Source organism: Euprymna scolopes, chromosome 1, assembly GCF_053919585.1.
Source record: "Euprymna scolopes isolate OS-2025 chromosome 1, ASM5391958v1, whole genome shotgun sequence".
NCBI classification, from domain to species: domain Eukaryota; kingdom Metazoa; phylum Mollusca; class Cephalopoda; order Sepiida; family Sepiolidae; genus Euprymna; species Euprymna scolopes.
In genome coordinates, this window is record NC_136482.1 from 55,976,521 (window position 1) to 55,998,430 (window position 21,910).

The window sequence follows — 21,910 nt, forward strand, 5'->3', positions numbered from 1 at the left end:
CAGAATTAACTAAAACTCCAGTACTAATTAATTGTTATAATCACGTCAGCATACTTTTAGCACAGAACACAGTAATTCACTAAAGATCTAAGCATATAAATATTAAATACCACTTCATAAGAAATTAAGTAAAAAAGGAATTCATTATTGTAAATTACATATCATTAGAACAAAATATCGCCGATATACATACAAAACCGGGGACAAAAATAAAATTTAAGGATTTTACCTCTGAACTTGTCGGAATTTGACTTTAAATAACTGTTTACAAGCCCAGATATGTATTGTTTCCCGAGCAAGACGTTGAACTTCATCCATTTTGTTTGCATTAACACTTTTAACATAATAATGTGTAATAAATGTTTAAACTTACACTGAAATAATATATATATCTATATATATATATATATATATATATATATATATAATCACTTTTTTAAAACATTTTCTCTGTATTTTTTATAAATGCTTTTACATGCTTATGTTAGGGGGCACATAAATGAAAATTCACGTTTTTTTTTATTTTGTGCACAATCCAATTTACCGAAAATTTTCTTATTTTCTAATTTTCTTTTTGCTTTGTTTTAGTGTTATTTAACAGAAAACAAAAATTCTTTTTACTCATACATATTACATGTATATTTATATATATATATATATATATATATATATATATATATATGTGTATTTTATAACGAGAATGCATAATTAAACTTTAAAATGACTTTATTTTTTTAGGCTCAATTCTTCAAGGTATAAATGAAAATCAATTGCTTTTATTTCTTTTTTGCACACATATTTTTCTTTGGCATGTTAAGAAATTTTTAAAAATTGCTTTATTTTAAATGTTCAAATTGTAAGATCTAAATGACTTATGTTCGTCTGTATTTCTTGTTTCCATATGCCAATTTGCTTACAATAACTCACGCCAGGAGTTGAGATACAACTGGTATCATTGTAATATAATATTACTTTATCTTGGAATCCAAATAAATAAAATTTACTTAAGATACGAAAAATAAACAAGGTTTATTGAGTTGATCCTGTTGAAAACATTTGCTGGACGTTTGCAATTAACGCATAATACATTTAGAATAAAATTATATATGTAGGAAATATTGGTTTAAATTCATATTATATTCGAAAGTGTCTCTAACTTCTTCATTATATTTCAAAGCTTTAGAAGTCAGTTATATAGTAAACTTCATTCAGGTTTTACAAAAAGTTTCTTGTGAAGTGTAATGAAGATATTGATTGGTTCCATGTTCAATCCAATTCAAGGGAAGACGTTTTCGCGAATAATACGCTGAAATTTCGAAGCGAGTCATATCACCATTTTTGGTAATGAAAAGGGTTTAATGGAATAGCAAAGATTAGAAAATGTAAATAATTTCAAATGACGAGTCAATTGCTGTGCAACATTGCGCGCTCCTCAGCTTCAAATGTCCATTATAAATATTACCGAAAATGAAAAATGGATACTTTATCACAAAGTTAAATTGATCAACTAGATTTTTTATATATATATAAAAAAAAATATGTTTAGGCGATAAGGGGTCTCGCGACGCCATGCATTTTAAAATGTACTAAAATTCAATGTCAACAACTCAATTTGACTATCAAGATTTATAGACCGGGCTGTTTTGTTATCAATCACTAAAAATCGTATAATTTGGTTTTCTTAATTAAAAGAAAACTACTTGATCAATTTACCTAATTTTTTAAATATGAGATCTTCGTTCTTTGACGAGTACGTACATCATAAAGACTTTTCTGTACTTTTGTTTTTTTAATTACGTGTAATTCTAAATAATTAGGTGTAATTTTAAATAATTAGGTGTAATTCTAAATAATCCCGACATGTTCTTAACAATTTTAGCAGCAATTTTGCATGAATACAAAATTGGTCATTTTTTTTTTTTTTTTTTTTTGCTTGATAATGACGGTAGATGTCGCACAAGATAGAAGACGCATTGATGACCGTACTTACTCAGAGTTTAAAAGATCATTTCAATAAGAAATTAAAAGCATGTTATTTGTCAGTTCCAAACCTAGGAAAGTTTATGGTCCGCGTTTTAAAAGGCCCATGTGCGTGTAGGAAGAGTCAATAGAGAAAAATATTGATTATTATTGTTTTATTGTTTTATAAGTCCTTAAAACGAAGACAACTTTCGTTAAACTCTGATAGATATTCAATATGAGACTAAAATACAATGACAAAGAAGCGTATGAAAAGAAAGTTTATTTAGCGAAAAAGTAATACATTATTCTCAATATAATTAACAACAAATATCTAGGATATTTTAAAGGACAAGTCTTTATTACACAGCGATCGACGAATTAAATTTAACTTGTGTAATACTTAAATTGAACTCTATTCGCAAGGGCAACGCTATATGTAAGATTATCTTCTTGCATACATGACGGGCACAGATCCAAACGGTTCGCAATTTATCTTGTTGGTATGCTCTCGTAAGAGAAATAAATGACATCTCCATTACTTGGCATGTAATTTAGATCTGAAACAATGAAAGAAATCAGTATCAATACAGACAAATATAATTGTTTTAATGGCTAAAATATTTAAATAAAAATCGAAAACAAAGACAAAAAACATTCCAGTTATAATAATTCTAGTAGAATATTATTTACTTAGAACGAAAGATTCAAAAAAGAAAAATTTTAAAATATTGGTATTGGCAAGAGAGGAGCAATAATGATGATGGGTTTGGAAAATTATACACGGATTCGGTAAAACATACATTTTGGGTCCAATTGTTAGATATTGCTTTCAAGGAGTAATTTGCGTAAATGTTCTGCCTCGGCATTTGTTTAAATAAATAATCAAGCTGCTATGAAAGTAGGCATTCAACTTCATAACAGCCAGATTATATGATCGAATTAGGAACTCAAATATATAAAATGAAAGATAGGGTTCATTCAATATAGGAAGAAAGAAAGAAAGAAAGAAAGAAAGAAAAAATATACAGTAGAAACCGAGGATTAAAATTATCTAGTTGGGCAAATTTTAAAGATGCCAAAAAATTATTTTATAATTTTAGTCGAAAAATTATTTTATAATTTTCGGCTTCTTTAAAATGTTTAATTTGCAAACAATAAGGATTTGGGAATTGCAATTTTGTTGTCCCACGTTAGTTTGCCTGACAAAATAGTTGCTTTCTCTATGTCACATCGATTTTGCGATTACCTTTACTATTAATATGGTATGTTTGAGTGAATTTATTTTTCCATCAAGAACATTGATACAGCAGTTTTATGCGTTCGAATAAAAGGACCTAAATACTACAGTTTCCGTTTTCTAGTAGGTTATCAAAAACACTCGTATAGTCTTATCTCTTTGTTTGTCCTTTTCTGAATATTCTGATTAATTAATCAAACATATCTAACTTGAAATTAAAACAACCCCTTGATGGCAGTGATTTCAGAGATCACGCCTCACATACAACACAACATGCCATCTCAGCTATTCAACGATTTTAGTTCGATGCGCGTTTTGTACTGAGCAAGCCTTTCCATGAATCTTGAGAAATTATCGCGTTGGCTCACTACGGGACCTGATTCGAATCGGATCAATGAAGTTTGTAAAATTTATTACTTTTTAAAATTGACAGCAAACTCCCGGTTGAACTTGACACATTTGCAAAATTAAAATGTGGATTAAGTGATATTATTAAGCGGCAATATCATTCCCAAATTACTGTTTAATTAAATATCTGTTGTAATTGTAAATTGATCGGAGTTAGTTGCTCGAATGTATTACCATTTGGAATTTAAGCGAATCACTCAATCTAAAGCAGAATAAATAGTTGAGAAACAAACAGAACTGCATAAACATTAATCAGTTTGTCAGTGAAGTAATTGACATTAATTATGGTTTATTTTCTTTGCGGACTGGGTCAACGAAATAAGAAAGAAATGCGAATTCAGTGAAGATTCTTGCAAATCATAATGGTAATAGACTGAGGGGTATAAGTATTTAAAAAGTCAGCTTTCCACTGATACGCGATGCTGGTGAGAAGAAGAAGAAGAAGAAGAAGAAGAAGAAGAAGAAGAAGAAGAAGAAGAAGAAGAAGAATGATGATGATGATTTGTATTATCAACGTCTCTCTGGAAAGGGATGGAATTCATTTCCAGAGGATTTCCCTCAATCCCGGCTCCAAACCAGGAGCTTCAAATATCAAGGGTTTTTTTTAAGGATGTTGGTGGTACCTACAATAGCAGAGGTCTGAAGGCCACCTAAAACATCGGGGATTTGTAGTTTATTCAATTATCCTTCCGGGTGACTTGATAATACTCCTAGTGTACCAACTACGACCGGGGTTATTTGTGTTTTAACCCCGTATATACGCCTTATCTCCAAGGCCAATGGAACATAATTGTTCCACTTCTCGTTCTCCTTCTCTCTCACATTCTTGTCCCAGGTTACCGAAAAGTATACGATTTGCCAGTTTTTTTAGGCTTTGTTAATGACGACCAAATCCGGACGATTATGTTCCAATTGCTTGGTCGTTATGACACTTTTGTCCCACCATACCTCTACCTTACCATCCTCACTTGTTCTTACTTCATCAGGCACCTCCTCAAACCATTTTCCAGCACACTTCAACCTAACCTTCTTACACACACCCTAATATATCCGGAGTCTCATGCGATCGTGTCTTTTACAGTACTCTCTCTGGGCCAGTCTACTACACCCCGTTGACTCTGAGGTCTTACCACAAATTCGGCATTCTGCAGCAACTTCCTCTCTAAGAACCACTTTTTTGAACAACCGTGTTCCTAATGCCTGCTCTCGTGCTGCACAAACAAAGCTTCAGAACTCTTAGCCAGATACCGAGCTCTAAGCCATTGCCATGATCTTTCATCAACCACTTCTGCTATATCCTGGAAGAACCTTCCATGCATTGTCTTCCTAGTCAGTTCCTTTGCCCTTTCTCTATTCATACGTTTCACATAATCAGCCTTGGTCTCACATACCTCCACTTCATTGTCCACAAGCTTAAGCATCCACTCCTCACTTCTAGCCACATGTTCATTCAACGATATCTCCTTGGTTCTCACGCAATCTTTTACACTTTTCAATCCTCTCCCACCGTCTTTCCTCTCTTGATACAGCCTTCCTACACTACTTCGAATGTAAAATATACCAAACATTGCTAAAACTTTTCTTGTTTTGATATCCATGGCATGCAACTTCTTGTTAGACCATTCTACTTCGACTTTGCAATTAGTTTCATTCTTCTAAGATACTCCTTCCTGGCCTTCTCCTTCATTTCTCTGTTCATGATGCCTACACCCTCCAACACTCTCAAATACTTATATCCTGTATCTTCTATTTCTTTCATGATTTCTCCATTTAGCAGCACTATTCCATTCGAATGAACCTTTACTCCTCTTTTCAACACCAGCACCGCACATTTACTAATCCCAAACTCCATAATAATAAAAATAATGATAATAATAATAACTAGCGGGGCCTGTGGAAATTCCACAGCGGAATCTTTTATATGTAATATATTGATGTCGGTATTCTGTGGATGTTCAGCGTAAATAGAGACGCCCTGATATTATTGTAATTTTGTTGTTAAAAGTGCAAAAGTATTTACATAAGCTAACCCGGTTATAAATTACACTTAAATATGATATTTTAATTCATGCAGATTTCTTATATATTATTTTAAAGTTATTTTCTTTCGGTTCTTATATATTATAAAGCTGTGATTTCATAGATAAAACAATATCCATATGACTTAGGTGCATCAGGTTGAATCAAAACTGTAACCAAAACTTATGAAGAAAAATGTGTGTATGTATATATATATATATATATATATATATATATATATATATATATATATATATATAATTTCAGTTTCTTCAGCTATAATCGAAACTGAAACTAAAACTTATGAAAAATTTTTGATAAAATTATTTATGAAATAATAGGTAACTTGAACAGCATCAGCTATAATCGAACCCGTAACCAAAACTTATGAAGAATTCTTTTGTAAAATTATTTAAAACAAGAAATTGAAGGTTATAACAATTAAACGACAGTCACTCGGAAGATAAAGATGTAAGCGTGACACACAAAATAACCTGCACGATATCGTATTTATATAGAGATAATAGCAATAATAAGTATAATAATATATATGATAATAAGTATAATAATAATTATCCAAGGCCGAATATATCAATAATTAACAAGAAAGAAAATATCTACCAAATTATAGATTTTGCCGATCCAGCAATCTATAGGGTGAAGATCAAAGAGGCATAACAGTGAAATATATGCGCGGAACTTACCAGAGAACTGAGAGGAATATGGAACCTGAATACCAACAATTGTAGGAGCATTAGGAACTGTCCCAAAGAATTTGGGAAAATGACTAGAAGAAATCGGAATCAAGAGGAAGACTCAGGCGATGCAACGGACAGTAATGCTGAAAGCAGCTAAAATATTAAAGAAAACCTTCGAATGTGGAGTTTAATTTATATCAGCTACAAGCACTAACCGGTTATATAGAAAAAAGCAACAGAAATAAAACGAAAATGAACCAAGAAAACTGAAACTGTAGAATTGTAAGTTGACTAAACCCCACACCCGGTTTTCTTTTAAATTTTTAGAGCCAGCATCAGTTGCCGCCATGCCAAATAGTCAAAGGGTCAGGGACGATGAAAAGACCGAGGGGAAAGAGTACTAATTAGATCTCCGCTGGTAGGGTACGAAGGAGACTTGAACTTTGGGGATGCTTATTGTCACCAGTATTCTAGTAAAGACAAATGGTCATTGCCAATGAAAAGTCAATGATAAGCGACTGTTGCGATGCCGCCAATTCATTTGCAAAGGTTGTTAAAAGACGTGAAGATTAATGGTAATCTGGAGAAATTGTTCTTACCCACATTCCAATGAATATCACTGGTTGTTTTCAGTGAGCAATTACTGATAACCAGTTAATGAAACAACAACAACGACGACGAGGTCAACGACTCGACCTCTATTAAAATGGTGGGAGAATACTGAAATATTGGGGACCTATATGACTATTTAAAATCCAGAGAAGATCCATGCTCGTTGTTAGCGATAAATCAATTATAAAACGACGTCCCAGACAATGCAAAATAATTTGTTGTTGTTATTGAATTTGGTGGAGAGAACTGGAAATCGAGAAAAAAACTTATTGTCACTCAGAATCAAGGGAACACTACCTGTTATTGCCAATGATTGAGAATGACTAGTGTGAAATAAAATAAAAAGAATAAGAAGATGAGATAAGAAAAAGAAGAAGAAAAGAAAGAAATTATAACCATAAATATGGACACTGTCAAAAAGGAAAACAAAGTATATAAGTAAAAGACATTGATAATCCTCAATATTATAGACAAATCCTAATCTTAATCTTTCGTAATATTTTGCCACTCATGATTGTAGATTTTTTTAAATTGTGCTATGAGGAAAAAAGCATATTTCCGTTGTCTAATAAAGATCACCTACGAGCATACCTCCAGGTTTTGACTGGATAATCTGTTGAGCAATTAGTGCCAACATAATCATCAATCAAATGTTGACCAACCTTCGAATCATAAATATTATGTGAATTAATCGCGCCTCCGCCCACTCGATTCTTGCAATCGGTTGTTCAAATGTACGCCTCCAAATAATCAACTACACGTCAAAAAAAGAAATTAGTGCACTCCTTCAAGGGCGGGATCGCTAGGTTTACGAAAATATAGAAGCAAGTTTAATGTTAAATACGACGCGTACATTTATAACAGAGATACAAAGTGTGCCATTACTTAAACGTTAAAATCGCTCCAATCAGTTATCATTAATAATAATTACAATTGAAATCGGATATCTGTTATTAATAAACATAGATTTGATGATCAAATTAATAAAGCTTCGTGAACAAAATTAAGATTCTTCTTTGCGACTAAATAAATGCTACGTGTAAAACGAATGCTACATGTTAAATAAATGATTCGATGTAAAATGAATGATTCATGTGAAACGAATGCTACATGTAACATAAATGCTACATGTAAAAGGAATGCTACATATATGTGATATTAATTTTTGAATGATTAAATTGTTTTTATTACTTACCAACATCTTCATATTCCATCTGACCATTTTTATAAATAGCTATCCTCCACATCTGTGAGCCTGTATTGGATATGTCACTAAGTTTTTTGAGAAACTCTCCACTTTCATTAGTGACAGTTGACTGTCGTGTATATGCAGTGAAACTGTAATGAAAAATAGAAATGTTATAAATAATATTTCGGAGTAAAACGTTATCACATAATGAATGAAAATACTTGATTCATCAAAATATGGTTTTCACAATTTCTTTCGTTCATTTCTCTCTCATTCAAAGAATATAGATTCAACCATCAACTTGTAATTAAACGGTCACCATGCTATCATCACAGCTGAAACATTTGGCAAATATAAGTAAATGTTTACTCTTGTCATTCAATTTATCTATGTTCTGTTGGATCTGAATAAAAATTAGCGTTTTTTTTTCTTCTTAAGATTATGATGCTTTGGAGTAAAAATCAATTTAGTATTACGTAGTAATAGACGAAAAACGCGTTAATACTTTTTTGTCTTGTTATGATGACTAAACTTATGCATACATGGACGAAATGTTTCATCTCTTTGTAGCAAATATTAATGCTAGAAGCAGAGACTCGTTATTGAATCTCTCCATGCAGAAAACATTGAGCTAATCAACATTCACCGGCACCAGTAGAACGTTTAAGAAGCAGATGCAGTTGATGCCAACACAATTAGAAAATTGGTTCATTCACTTCAGAGTGATGACAGAAGTGTAAGTGACAAGGTTCGCTCCGAACTTTTACGACCGAGATATCAAGGCTCTCGTTTATTGCTAGGAAAAGTGTATTGGGAATGATGCTGACTACGCAGAAAAATAAATTTTGAGGCGCAAATGGTCACTCATTTTAATGGTATTATTTTTGTCTTCGTAGCTCTTCAATTTTTGGAATAAAACAATAAGGGGCTTTACTTTTGAAACAAACTTTGTATGTAAATGAAAAATAAATTAAAAAAAATTTTTTATCCAAAAGAAAATAGCTCTAATAATAATAATAATAATAATAATAATAATAATAATAATAATAATAATAATAATAATAATAATAATAATAATAAAAGTTTTACTTACCCTTTTGTCGTACAGAAATTGTCGTTTCCAATTACAACATAAAGAAGATTACGCAGGATTTGGGGAGTTACCGCAACGGTTTTATTACATTGAATTGTGCCGCTAAACATAATTTGCAAAGTCACGTTTATCATATAATCTGGGTTGAAATCTGAAAAACAAATATTGCCATAATAGGACTAATTGCAAATGCGTACAAATGTGTAATTAATTCGACAAAAAGTAAAATAAATAGTCATATAAATAACATAAATGAGGATAACATTAAAAAAACTACTTGCAATAAACAATTATTCATGAACATGAAAATTGTATAAGCTGAATAAAACTACGTAATAATGTTTCCCCCATTTCTCCTGAAAGCTATTAAAGTCATATATAACTAAATCCATATTGGTAATAGAAACATATATATTTAAATAAATAACGTTACAACCGACCTCCATTAATGTGCTACATAAAATTAGACAAACTACTGAAAGTAGATGTCGCTGACAGGAAAATAAAACAATAGAAAAACAATGGGAAAAGGAACGCATGAAAAGGTCCATGATATGGCGAAAAATCTGTACGTTCTTCGACCATTGCAATTGCGGATTTAGATACGATTAAAACTGAGTTATTGTCTACGAATAAAAAAAACACTATTATGTTATTTATTTTTAGCGTATATTTCTTGAGAAATATAAATAAACAAAATATACCTATGCGTTATTTGAAAAATGGTGGGGTAATGTTGGGTAATTTCTGACGAATTTTTATTAACTTGGTTTTCAAATTCCTCGTTATCTTACGGAGACTATAAATATCAACTAAAATGACATTTTCTTATATATTGTATCAGCACTTACAAAACACCATTCGATGATAATTTTTAATGAGACTGCAATTAGGTGATGACCAAACTTTTGATAGGCTTGAAAACTATAAATAGACGAATTGATTACTTAAGAACGTGACTTGACAAGTATTTCTTGAGATTTGGTCTCGAGATGATGATATTGTAGTCGGAATAGAGAGGTTTTTTGGGTAATTTTTTTCCAAAAAATGGAAGTCTTTTACAAAACAGTTCTTTTATGTAAATTTCGTTTGATTTTGCGTACACAAACGAAGAAAGAAAATTCTTTGCAGCGAAGATAGATAAACGAGTTTTTTCTGTGAATGTTTCAGAGTTTATCATCTTCCGTGGAAATAATGGTAGATTACAAAAGATTTAAAACGTCACTTTGAGAAAGAGTCAGAAAGTAAGAGAATATGTTATCCTTAAGTAGATTGTGAAGTCCATTTTGTAGATTGTCAAGACAAGTGTGCGCTAAGCGGCACATATCCATATGTTGTAGTAGTGCTCATTTTTAGGACGTATCTGATTCGTATACAAATAAAGGAATGCAGGATCAGACACTTTTTCGACCGGTAACGACATAAGCAATAAATCGGATGTTGGTCTCCCATTGCAGATTTGAAGTGAAAGTTCTTGAAGCTTAGCAAATGGAAAGGGCTTCATATAGGTAATTTAAACTATGTCAAAAGAATTAGAGCCTCGGTGGTTGAAATAAGCCTTGTTAGAAGTAACTAGCTATTTTCGGGTTGCAATAGAAAGATCAGCCTGTTCTTGATAATCAGTTCTCTTCAAAGTGCTCGAATAGACAGTTTTTTCGTTTGCATACATGTCAACAAATGATATAAGATGGTTTAAATGTTTCAGGAGTATCAATAAGAATACTGAGATAGGAATAGATTTTTGATACACACGTCGATATAAATACGATGGCCTCAGAAAAAAATGCCTATCAAGAACGTTTTATAAACCTATCTGAAAAAAAGAATTTGATGATTTGGAAGATATTTCCAGATATTCCATTGATAAGAGGTTTGAGAGGAAAGCCTTTACGCCAAACTCTATCGAAGGTATTAGATATATGATGATCCCAAGAAACGAAGTCTCCATCGATAGATTCACTGTGTGCTCATTTCTCTCCTAAAGTAAAAATGTGACACAATGGTCGGAAAGTGGGATTTAAAAGTCAGCTCCACCGAGAAGGGGGCACTTTCATCGGTAAAAAGTGCCTAGGTAGTGTCCTCGACATACCCCGGTAGGAACGTTTCCGATGTTTAGCAATAAACCAAGCACTTCTCAAAAAGAGAAGGCAGAGCCTGGGAAGGGGGACGTCCTAGAACTGTACAGGACTGCATTATTTCGCAATCAACAGGGAAATGGTCTATCTGATTTTTGTGTCTAGGTAAAAATAAAATACCATCAATAGATGTAATGATATCATTACAGTCAACACATTAACCGTTAATGTTTAAAAGAAAGTCCATATTGACTGCCATTAAACAGATTGCTTTTGCTGGTGTACTTAACAATTTCTTGATTCATCATGGATTACATCTTACTAATTCTGCAAAGGATACAGATCGATCTAGACCGAGATGCAAAAGACCGCTTATTATTTTTTTAAATACTGGACAACATTTTCTTAATGGAGCGAAAAGTATTTCTTCTTTGTCTCATTAAAACTTGAAATAATTAGATTTGACAATTCTAGTCCAAATTCTGAAATTCATACCTTTTGCTGAATTAGATCTAAGCTTCATGTTCATACTAAAATTGTCCTAATTGGTCAGTCTTATAACAACGCAAATCGTAATATGTAATTGCAGTAGTAAGATATACCGAATACTGAATCGTTTTCCTGATACATTGTGATAATATTTTACAGAAATGCATTTAATTTTGTATCTCATAAACATTACGTACCCAGCATATGGAAAAAATTACGCAGTGGATCGTCGTTCTTCAACATAACACCAATCGATTTCATCAAAGCAGCTATTTCTTCCTGTTTACCAAAGTTGCAGTCTACCCAATCCATATAATCGTCCAACCAATGTGTTTTCGTAGCATTGTAATAAGCATCAAATCCCATCATTTCAAGGACATTGACGACCCTTTTTACAACTGAAGAAGACATAGCGAAGTCTTTAGATTTCACCCATTTAGAAGCTTTCACCATAATCTCACGGAGATCTCTGTGGTCCTTAATGAAATACTTCAACTTATGTCGCATATCCTTGTTATTTTCTAACATGTACAAAATCTGAAGTATAACAACAATAATTGTACATTATAGTTCAACACATGAAATATAACAACAAATAAAATAGAGTTAACAGTGTTTAAACTAAAATAATGTGCATATATCTTTTTAAATTTCTGAATAATACACATTTAAGAGGATATCCTCCTAACAAGTAAAATTTAAAAATACACGCACATATACTTTATAACTTATATAGAGAGTAATGCTAATGATGAGATAATAATTAATTATGAATGCTATATTAACCCCAATTTTAAAATGCACTAACTGCATATTTTTTTCTTAATATTTACTATTTTCATTATAACTACAATCACATTTCACACTCACCACTAAATAACTCTAAATGCTGACTCTTATTTATCTTATTTAAATAATGGTTAATATTCCTCTGATTATTCTGAACTAATTCTCTTTTTATTACTAAAGTTCTAAGCTGAAACAGAAATCTCAAATTGTATTATTATATCTATCTATACTCTTATATATCTGGGAGTGTATTGATATTCATAGTAAAAACACTTTTTTCTATTTATTTAAAAAGAAAATACAACTTTCTTATATATGGGTCGTGGAATTGCATTCACTAGTAAACTCTCTAGCTAATTTGCATATTCTTTTAAACATTCATTTTCATTTATTTCCCTATTAGTTTTTTTTTCGGTTTTCTTATGGGATAATCATCTTTAGTTAACTATTAAATATAATTATATTCATGCAGATATTCTAGATGGTTTATAATTACGGAATATTAGCGTAAAAGTTTATAGTAAACACAAACTTCTTTCCATATATATTTATGTTTACGTATATATTTTTGTTTTGAAAATTTTGCTGACCGAACTCCTCCTAGAGTTTTCGGTCTACATGTCTACAGACATGAGACTTCATATATAGGGTATTTGAACCCATGCGACACTTTATGTTTGGGTTTTAGCCCGGGAAAATCGGTACAAAGATGTGGAAATTAAAAAAAAATGAAATTTTCCAGCATTACGAATATGCATGAATAACGTAGTAGCTATTGGTTTATGATTTAATTGTTAGCCATGTCTTCATAGTTCAGTCAGAAACAGGAAAAGCAAAAAACACTCGTAAGCTAAACGTTTGGGTTTCGATTCTCGGTGGTTGCACATGAGTCATTTTTTTTTAATCATTACTTTATATTGTAATCAATCTATATATCTATACAAGTGGAAGCTACGACTAAAAAGCTAAGCTAAGTTTACCTATGTGAATACTAAAAGTTACCAAAATGTTATATAGCGAAGCTCAGATCTGACGTGACGTCGGCCATCAAAAATGTTATGACCATTAAAAAAAGGGACGGCAAATGAGACCAAATGCAAAGTGAAGTTTTATAATAACTCTAAGTCTAATTCTGCTGCAGGCATTATTTCAGAAACATGATGTGTGTGTACCTTTCAAACGCCGAAAGTCATATACTCATTTATCTAGGCATGAATTTACTTGCGATAAAAAGGCAAAGGATGGACTTTAGGAAATGTAAAATATAAAAACAATAAAATGGACCAGAAGATAAAAGAAAGGGTACAATTCAGGTAATGAGACCATTTTCAAGAGCTTCTAAATATAAAACTTTATTACATATTGCCTTAATTTGTATTATAATAGGTACAACATACTTTTTATATCTTTCAAATTGTCTGTTTGGAAAATGCAAAAAAAAATGTTAAACATGTCACACTTTACTTTTATGACTTTATATGAGTTTTGTTTATGTTGGCACAATCTTTTACTACATTATTCTGTAAAATTGAGCCAAATTAGAAATATGCGAAATGATTGATACGTATTCTTTTTATTTACTAGTAAAACATATTCGTTCATTGAAATCTCTTACCTGGTGGCCAATTGTCCAAATCCACTTATTCCCTTCGGTTGCCATGAACAAATGATTAAGCCAGGCCATTGGACCATTACTCTCTTCAATGTACTTGACCATTTCAGCAAATCGCTTGTAATCGTGTTCCTTATTGAAGAGAAATTTCCAACCTTGTAGTTTCATAATTTTCAGGAATGGTGACATCTCCATCTCATATTCCATTTTCCTGCAACTTTGTTTCCAACACGGCATCGTCTCGTTCTTCTTTTTTTCATCTCCTGGTCCTGGTGTGCGCGTTAAGTATTCTGTGTACATGTGAATTACTCGGTTTTTTGCTTCTTTCTCAAGCCGGTTGATTATGGTCATCATTATCGAGTGAAAGCTGCCCTTTGGATACTTGATGAGTTCCAATAAATCTTTCATTGTTTCATGATCCAAATATTGTTCCACCTTCGAAAGTATGTCACGTTCTTCCATAGTGATTTGCTCGTGAGGTTTCTCATGTGAGGGATTCAACAATTCCATCAATTGCTCAAACAATTTGTTAGCGTCAGGAGCCGGCGACATTGAATCAACCCTGTTAGTCACGGCTCGAATTAATTCAATGAGGTATTTATTGAGTTCATTGTCATGTTTCTTATCTGAACCATTCCCTTCATTAATAATTGTTTGTATGATTTGAATTATGTTATCATAATCGTCTTTCGGGGCGCCTTGACAGTTGGCCAATCCTAAATAAAAAAAAATAATGAGCACAAACAAAACATTGCGATAACATTTTTAGTAGCACTATATATCAAAATTGTCACAATACAGGGATACATTATAAAACTTAAACAATGCATATGTATTTATATAAAATATATAGATATAGCGAATTACAAAGATAGAAATAAATATTAACTTAAAATAGGAACCCTATAATTTTTTATCTGTTAACCTATTAAAATGCTTTTTATTTTTCTCAAAAAAATTCTTATATATTTTTAATATATTTTCAAAGTTATGTTAACTTTTTTAATAATGTTTATCCGTCGATGAAAAAGCTTATCTTTGAAAATCGATGGGTTAAGGATTTTCATTATTATAATTCTTTGTTTGCATTTTTATAACTCAATAAATATTGTACTTTATTCCATTATATTTTTCAGATTCAGTTTTACTAAGCTTTTTATTATCTTGATTATCTGATTTTATATTTTACTCCTTCAGTTCAGCACCCTTGACAGACAATGTCCGTTTTTTTTTTTTTTTTTGCTTTTTTTCTTTCGAATGTTCTCTTTTTTACGTAATTTTCGGTGAAGAACCGCTGCACATCGAAATTACAAGTTTTTTTCTCACACGATTACAAAAATTATTATATATAATTATAATGATATTCGAAAACTAGACTACATCAAAGGGAGGTCACTGTCATATTCTTGTCTTGGTTTGGTAGATTGGCCTTTTTACGCCAAATTTCGTGATTTGGGCTTTTTTTAGTAAGTTTGGGCGTTAAAAAATTGCATTTGGTTGTTTTCAAAGCGTAAGGTACGGATCAACTAAGAAAGTAACTGGCTGAATATTATATAGATTGATCATAAAATACATGTTTTGCTCGCAATGACATTATTTCTCAAAAATATTGAATTATATTTTTTAAAGCATTTAGAATTTTTATCGTGTTTTAATATCAGTAAAATACAATTAATACGAATAGAAAGAAATGGAAGTTAATAGAGTAAATACCATTCTAATTTTTATAATAATCTGATAAAAGCAGGTTTTTATAAAGAATTGCTCAGGATCAATAATTTCTGATTTCATTGTTTTATCTTCATACATAATAGATATAGTTATCTGCGTATATTCAAATAAGAAATACTTGCATAGTAGTTATTAAATATTAATATTTTCTTCCGCTTTATTCAATCGTTTAATAATAATAATAATAATAATAATAATAATAATAATAATAATAGCAACAACAATAATAATAATAATAGCAACAACAATAATAATAATAATAATAATAATAATAATAATAATAATAATAATAATAATAATAATAATAACAAAAGATGTTATAATTTAAAGTATGACGGTAGAAAATAGCCTACCTCCCAGAAGGGAGATCACGCTGAGAACTGTAACAACTTTTAACAGCATTTCCAGGTTTTGTCCAGTAAATCTAAAAAGAAAGAAACAAATAAAGAAGGCAATAATAACAATAACAAAAATACTACTACTACAATTACTACTACTACTACTAATAATAATAATAATAATAATTATTATTATTATTATTATTATCATTATTATTATTATTATTATTATTCAATCTAATTGACTTAGTGACTATTCTCACTTGGTTTGGTGTAACAGCCCGCATTTGATGGGGAAAACAGTGTAAAAAATCACACCACTCTGAAGTTAATGGGATATTAATAATAGTAATAATAATAATGCATACATACATATTTTTATTATCGGGATCACCACTCATTAATATAAAGATCCATTAGAAGACAAGTGTTAATGAGATGAGAATAAATGCCAGACGACGAAAGATGAATAACACTATAGAAGTATAAACTGCATTTGATTACTTTGAGAGAGTCTTATGAGAAGAATTCGTTGGTATTGGACTTGAAGACAACCGAATTGTAATCAACGGAGAAGCACTCCTGTGGCAATGTGTTCAACAAACATAAGAGACTTGTTACCACTCAGACTTGTAAATAACACTTGTTTTTTGAGCATACCTTCGGGCTATGATCAAAGTGTAATATCTGTTCTGATGCTACACTTCAATTTTTTGTTCTCGGTTAGTGAAGGAGAAATTTTCACGACTGAGAGAATTTTTATTTTTATTCCTTCCCCCGCATTAAAAACCGACCTTCTTGATGATGATGATGATGATGATGATGATGATGATGATGATGATGATGATGACGATGACGATGATGATGATGATGATGATGATGATGATGATGATGATGATGATGATGATGATGATGATGATGATGATGATGATGATTTTATTGTTATTATTATTATTATTATTATTATTATTATTATTATTATTATTATTATTATTCACTTTGTATAAACATTATTTGTGAAAGAATATTGGCCTGGTGCACTTTGTTATTTTGTCTGACTCCGAGTGCTCTCCCTAAAAACGATCTCGTGTTTAATTTTTTCCCTCATGTAGAATTAGCAAGAAAAATTCTAAAGCAACTCATTTGTTACGCGCCACAGCACGTTTTCGTGTATGCATACATTACATTTATAATTTGATTTAAAATTCTAAGATAAGACAGTTACATCAAAAAAATCCTTAAATTAATCGCTGACAGTAATTGCAGAATATTTTCAGAACTTTTTATTTAACATTATTTAACATTATTTAACATATTAATGAACATAAAACCCAGGTGTTTTATGTGCATAACCGATATACATACCTAATAATACATAGGGTAGATACGTGAAGAGCCTTGGATTTATAATAATATACGTGCCGATGAAATCTGCTATAACGTATAATCTGAAAAGAATGCAGAACTTTGGTATGCACTAGTAATAATTATTAATGCATACCATTTATTAAAGTTTCCTTTGCCGTTCGCATTTATAATCACTGAGATGTGACGGCCAAGAACTGCGTGGACAGGGCTTGCTGAACAACGCAAATGAGCAGATAACACGTATTTAAAATGTGCGCTCCGCTCAGGCGTGTTCAAATAGTCAGGAATTAAAATGATTTTGAAAAGTATCTTTCATCTGTTCGTTACACATCAGTTGCATCAGATTTGTAATAATGCAGCTAAATACGAATTTGGGAAAATTTAGAAAATGCACACACACACACACACACACACACATACATACACACACAGATATATATCTATATGTGTGTGTGTGTGATGACAATTCTCAATTTATATACTCAGCAAAGTTTTGATCTACAGACTTGAAATTTAATATATAGAGTATTCAGATATGTGGAAGACTTTTTGATTGTTTTTTTTTTATCTGCGAAAAAGGTTGCCAAGAAGTAAAAATTGGTAGTTTGGGGTCAGCGGATTTTTATCTGTTTGTCAACTGTTTCATGACTGCATATGCTCGAATCGTTCACATTCTTTATGTTAAAAATAACTAGGCTTGCAAACACTTTTTAAAGATCATGACAAGCTGGCCTAATGGTTATCGTACTTGATTCACTTTCTCTGGGTTTTGTTTCGGATCTCATCTCGGGTATTTTTTTAAATTATTATTTTACTTACAAAAAGTGAACTGTTTAGAAAAAAAAAACATAATACTCGCATGCACATGTCTCAGTTTCTTTCTGTCTTTTTATTTTTACTTCATTTTTTAAAAGAATTTAACGTCACGTTTAATACCGGATAACGCTGGGTACATCTGCTAGTATATATATATAAAGGGTAAATACGATGAATACTATGAATTTTTATACACCAAAGAAAGATAAAAACATATATATCCCAATAAAAAAAACTGTCAAAATAAAAAATAAAAGATTTCATTGACATAGCAAAGCAGCAAAATTCCAAATACTTATCTGATCATAATATTATTTATATTTGTATGCATATTTTTGCTCATATTTTGTAAAAACTGTAGGAAATGTAGGAAATGAAAATATAAAAATCACATGCGAATGAATACATTAAATAAAATGAGAGAGTGAACAAACCGCAAAATACAACAGATAAATTTTCATTCAAAATAAAATATTAAATTCTTTCTCATGTTTGGAAATTTATAGTATTTCTATGAATGTAAACATAAATTAATTAGAAAGTTTCGTTTATTTCGAACATAAAAATACGAAACACAATAATCATAGACAAGTTTGTAATTTTTGTATATTTTTATGATAAAAGTTGAGATATAGAAGATTTACGTGTGTGGGTGTGTGTGTGTGTGTATTACTATTTATAGGATTCAGAGGAAGTTCACCCGGTCTAAATGCAACATCATACCTTGCCATGTATATGATTCACGCCTAAACTATTCAACAAGCATTATAAATATGATAGACATAAGAGTGGGTAATGTAACCTATATTTAGCTTAATTTAGTATTGTAGCAATGAGGAAAAGAGAAGTATAGAAATCCTTTGTGAACATTCAGATACCTCCGATTACGTGAAGTTTTAGCAGTAAATAAAGATTCTCAATTTTCAGATACTTTTGAATATTTTAAATCGGCTCTAGGAAGGAATAACATAATCAAAACCTTAAATTTGAAGATTTAAAAACAATTCAGATTTGCATTAAATTTTATTCATAGTCATTAGTGATCAATTAAGAAAAGTTCTCTGAATGTCGCTTTATTCTTAATATCCCACAAATGTTTAGTCTTGGGCTTTTTCTAAAATAAGATTCATTTAATAAAGTTGGATCACAATTAGGATAAGGATTTTATACATAATCTTTAGTATTATTATATCTTAATTTGCATCTTCGTAATAGAAATATAATTGGTACAAAACTGTTAAATTCGATAAATGATATTTTACTGGGATAGATATTCTACTACTAATTGTTCATATTCATTTTTTAAAATCATATATATATATATATACATATATATATATACAGAGAGAGAGAGAAGGAGAGAGAGAGAAAGAGAGAGAGAGAGAGAGATGAAAAGGAAACAAACCGAGCTACGTGTTCATCAACGTTTCGTCTTTATTTCGAGATTTCGAAATAAAGACGAAACGTTGATGAACACATAACTCGGTTTGCTCCTTTTTATTTCTCTATATTGTGGGAATACTATTTCCATTATTCCCATCATATATATATATATATATATATATATATATATATATATATATATATATATGCATGTGTGTGTGTGTGTGTGTGTGTGCTAGTAGAGCCTAGTTGCAGTGTAAAATTATAATTATTGAAAGAAACGTCTGTGAAATGATTAGGTTAATTGAAAATTATTGACTGTAAACGTTAAAGTTGATTTTTTTACGGCTACGCCACCGAAAATTAAGTTTTAAAATGATAATAATATTTACACTGCAATCTGTCGCCTCTTTAGATGCATAATTGGCCTGATTGATTTCCTTGGGAATGAAACACAAACATTTCTGTATAGCTAATTTGTCATAAGTATAATTTCACACACACGCACACATAAACAAGCATACACACTAATATATATATATATATATATATATATATACATATATATATATATATATATATATATATATATATATATATATATATATATATATATATGATTGTTGAGCTGGATTAAATCCGATGATATGAAATAAAATGGAGGTGGAAGGACCTTAATACTCAAGGTTTCGCCCGATTTATGCGGGCTTCTTCAATGACCATCCCTCTTGAAGAAGCCCGCATAAATCGGGCGAAACGTTGAGTATTCAGGTCCTTCCACCTCCATTTTATTTCATATATATATATATATATATATATGTATATATATATATATAGTAGTGTCTTTGTAAGTTTTTTGTTAATCAGATAAAGCTATTGTGATTACGTGATAGTGCTTTATAACAAGTAATGCTATAGTTTAATATAAGCTTCATCTTTCTCGACACGTTTATAGTTATACTATTTTGATGATATTTTACACTTGATTTAGGTGTAAACCGAACCATGTATGCGCATATGTAGCCAAAATGTATAATAAGCAGTTGAAAATATGGGCGTATCTTAATAGTACGTTGAGCAAATATTTACAGAGATTTACTTTTGCCATAAGTAATTATATCCGTATGAATAAATGTCTTCTTCGCATTTGTTTATATACACGCGTATATTAAGCGCACGTTTGTTGCTGCAAGTGCTTCATATGTTTAGAGCTTTATGAATGCTATCGCAAGTTCTAAAATATATTTTAAATAAAAACGATTGATACCGCATTCATAAAAAATTTTTAGGAAGTATTGATATAATCAGAAACTTTCAATAAATAATTTCTGAAATAGCAGTAGTTTAAAAAAATATCTTAATTACGTTGTGATGAATTAATGGTAAACCCACGACATGTAAATTGGATTTTACAATTCAACACACTTGATACAATGTTTGTCAATTTTTTAAAAATTAAATACAAAATAAAATAAATACTCTCTTTTGTCTTCTTCAATGCAAAAATAATGACAAAGTTTTAAGTAAGCAATCTTGAGGCCAATCTTGTAGTTACGGATTTAAGAATAGTTGAATAGTAAAAGTGAAATACTTACTCGATTCAGTTACCCTGGCGTTCTCTGTCGCTTCAATATGTCGCAACCTTTTTATATGAAGTATTCAGTCGGGTATGAAGCAGCAGTCGATGAGGTTTCATTAGTCAACGGATTCGCGTGGTTGGATGACATGTTATGTATTCGTGGTTTTTATTTCTTTTTCATTCCGGTTACATTTTACTTAGTGTTAAAATATTTGATGAAACAGGTTTGGTTTTTACATAATAGATTAAATTAATCAATATTCATTCTATTCGCTCGCCCTTTTTAAACCTTTAAATAACACACACACGCACACATACACACACACACACACACACACACACACACACACATATATATATATATATATATATATATATATATATATATATATATATATATAAGATATTTGAATATGAGATGATATAATATGTAATTATTTCCACAATTAAACAACATGTTTCTCCCTCTCATGACCACAATATGAATGAATTGCTGTGGTCATCTTCACACG

At 30.7% G+C, this 21,910-nt stretch overlaps 1 protein-coding gene across 3 annotated transcripts; it reads right to left on the minus strand.

Moving 5' to 3' along the window:
* Positions 1–2,227: 2,227 nt before the first annotated feature.
* LOC145298448 (uncharacterized) lies at positions 2,228–21,694 on the minus strand. Of its 3 annotated transcripts, none has more exons than XM_080144323.1 (7): positions 21,415–21,694; positions 16,268–16,338; positions 14,187–14,899; positions 11,980–12,319; positions 9,219–9,369; positions 8,132–8,274; positions 2,228–2,519 (listed from the first exon to the last, which is right to left on the minus strand). In XM_080144323.1, the coding sequence occupies exons 2-7, from the start codon at positions 16,314–16,316 to the stop codon at positions 2,452–2,454; spliced, it is 1,464 nt and encodes a 487-aa protein (XP_080000449.1). In that variant the 5' UTR covers positions 16,317–16,338; positions 21,415–21,694; the 3' UTR covers positions 2,228–2,451. The 3 variants fall into 3 exon arrangements, with proteins under 3 accessions (XP_080000449.1, XP_080000464.1, XP_080000457.1); XM_080144338.1 differs by having other exon boundaries at positions 21,299–21,419; XM_080144331.1 differs by lacking the exon at positions 21,415–21,694 and adding an exon at positions 17,618–18,072.
* Between the last annotated feature and the right edge of the window lie 216 nt (positions 21,695–21,910).

Coding starts and splice junctions, on each gene's coding strand:
- LOC145298448 (XM_080144323.1), bottom strand. CDS start 16,316: ATGCTGTTAAAAGTTGTTACAGTTCTCAGCGTGATCTCCCTTCTGGGA. Junction 8,275..9,218: donor AATTTCTGTACGACAAAAGG/GTAAGTAAAACT, acceptor TTTTCATTACAG/TTTCACTGCATATACACGAC. Junction 2,520..8,131: donor GATGGAATATGAAGATGTTG/GTAAGTAATAAA, acceptor TCATTGTTTCAG/ATCTAAATTACATGCCAAGT.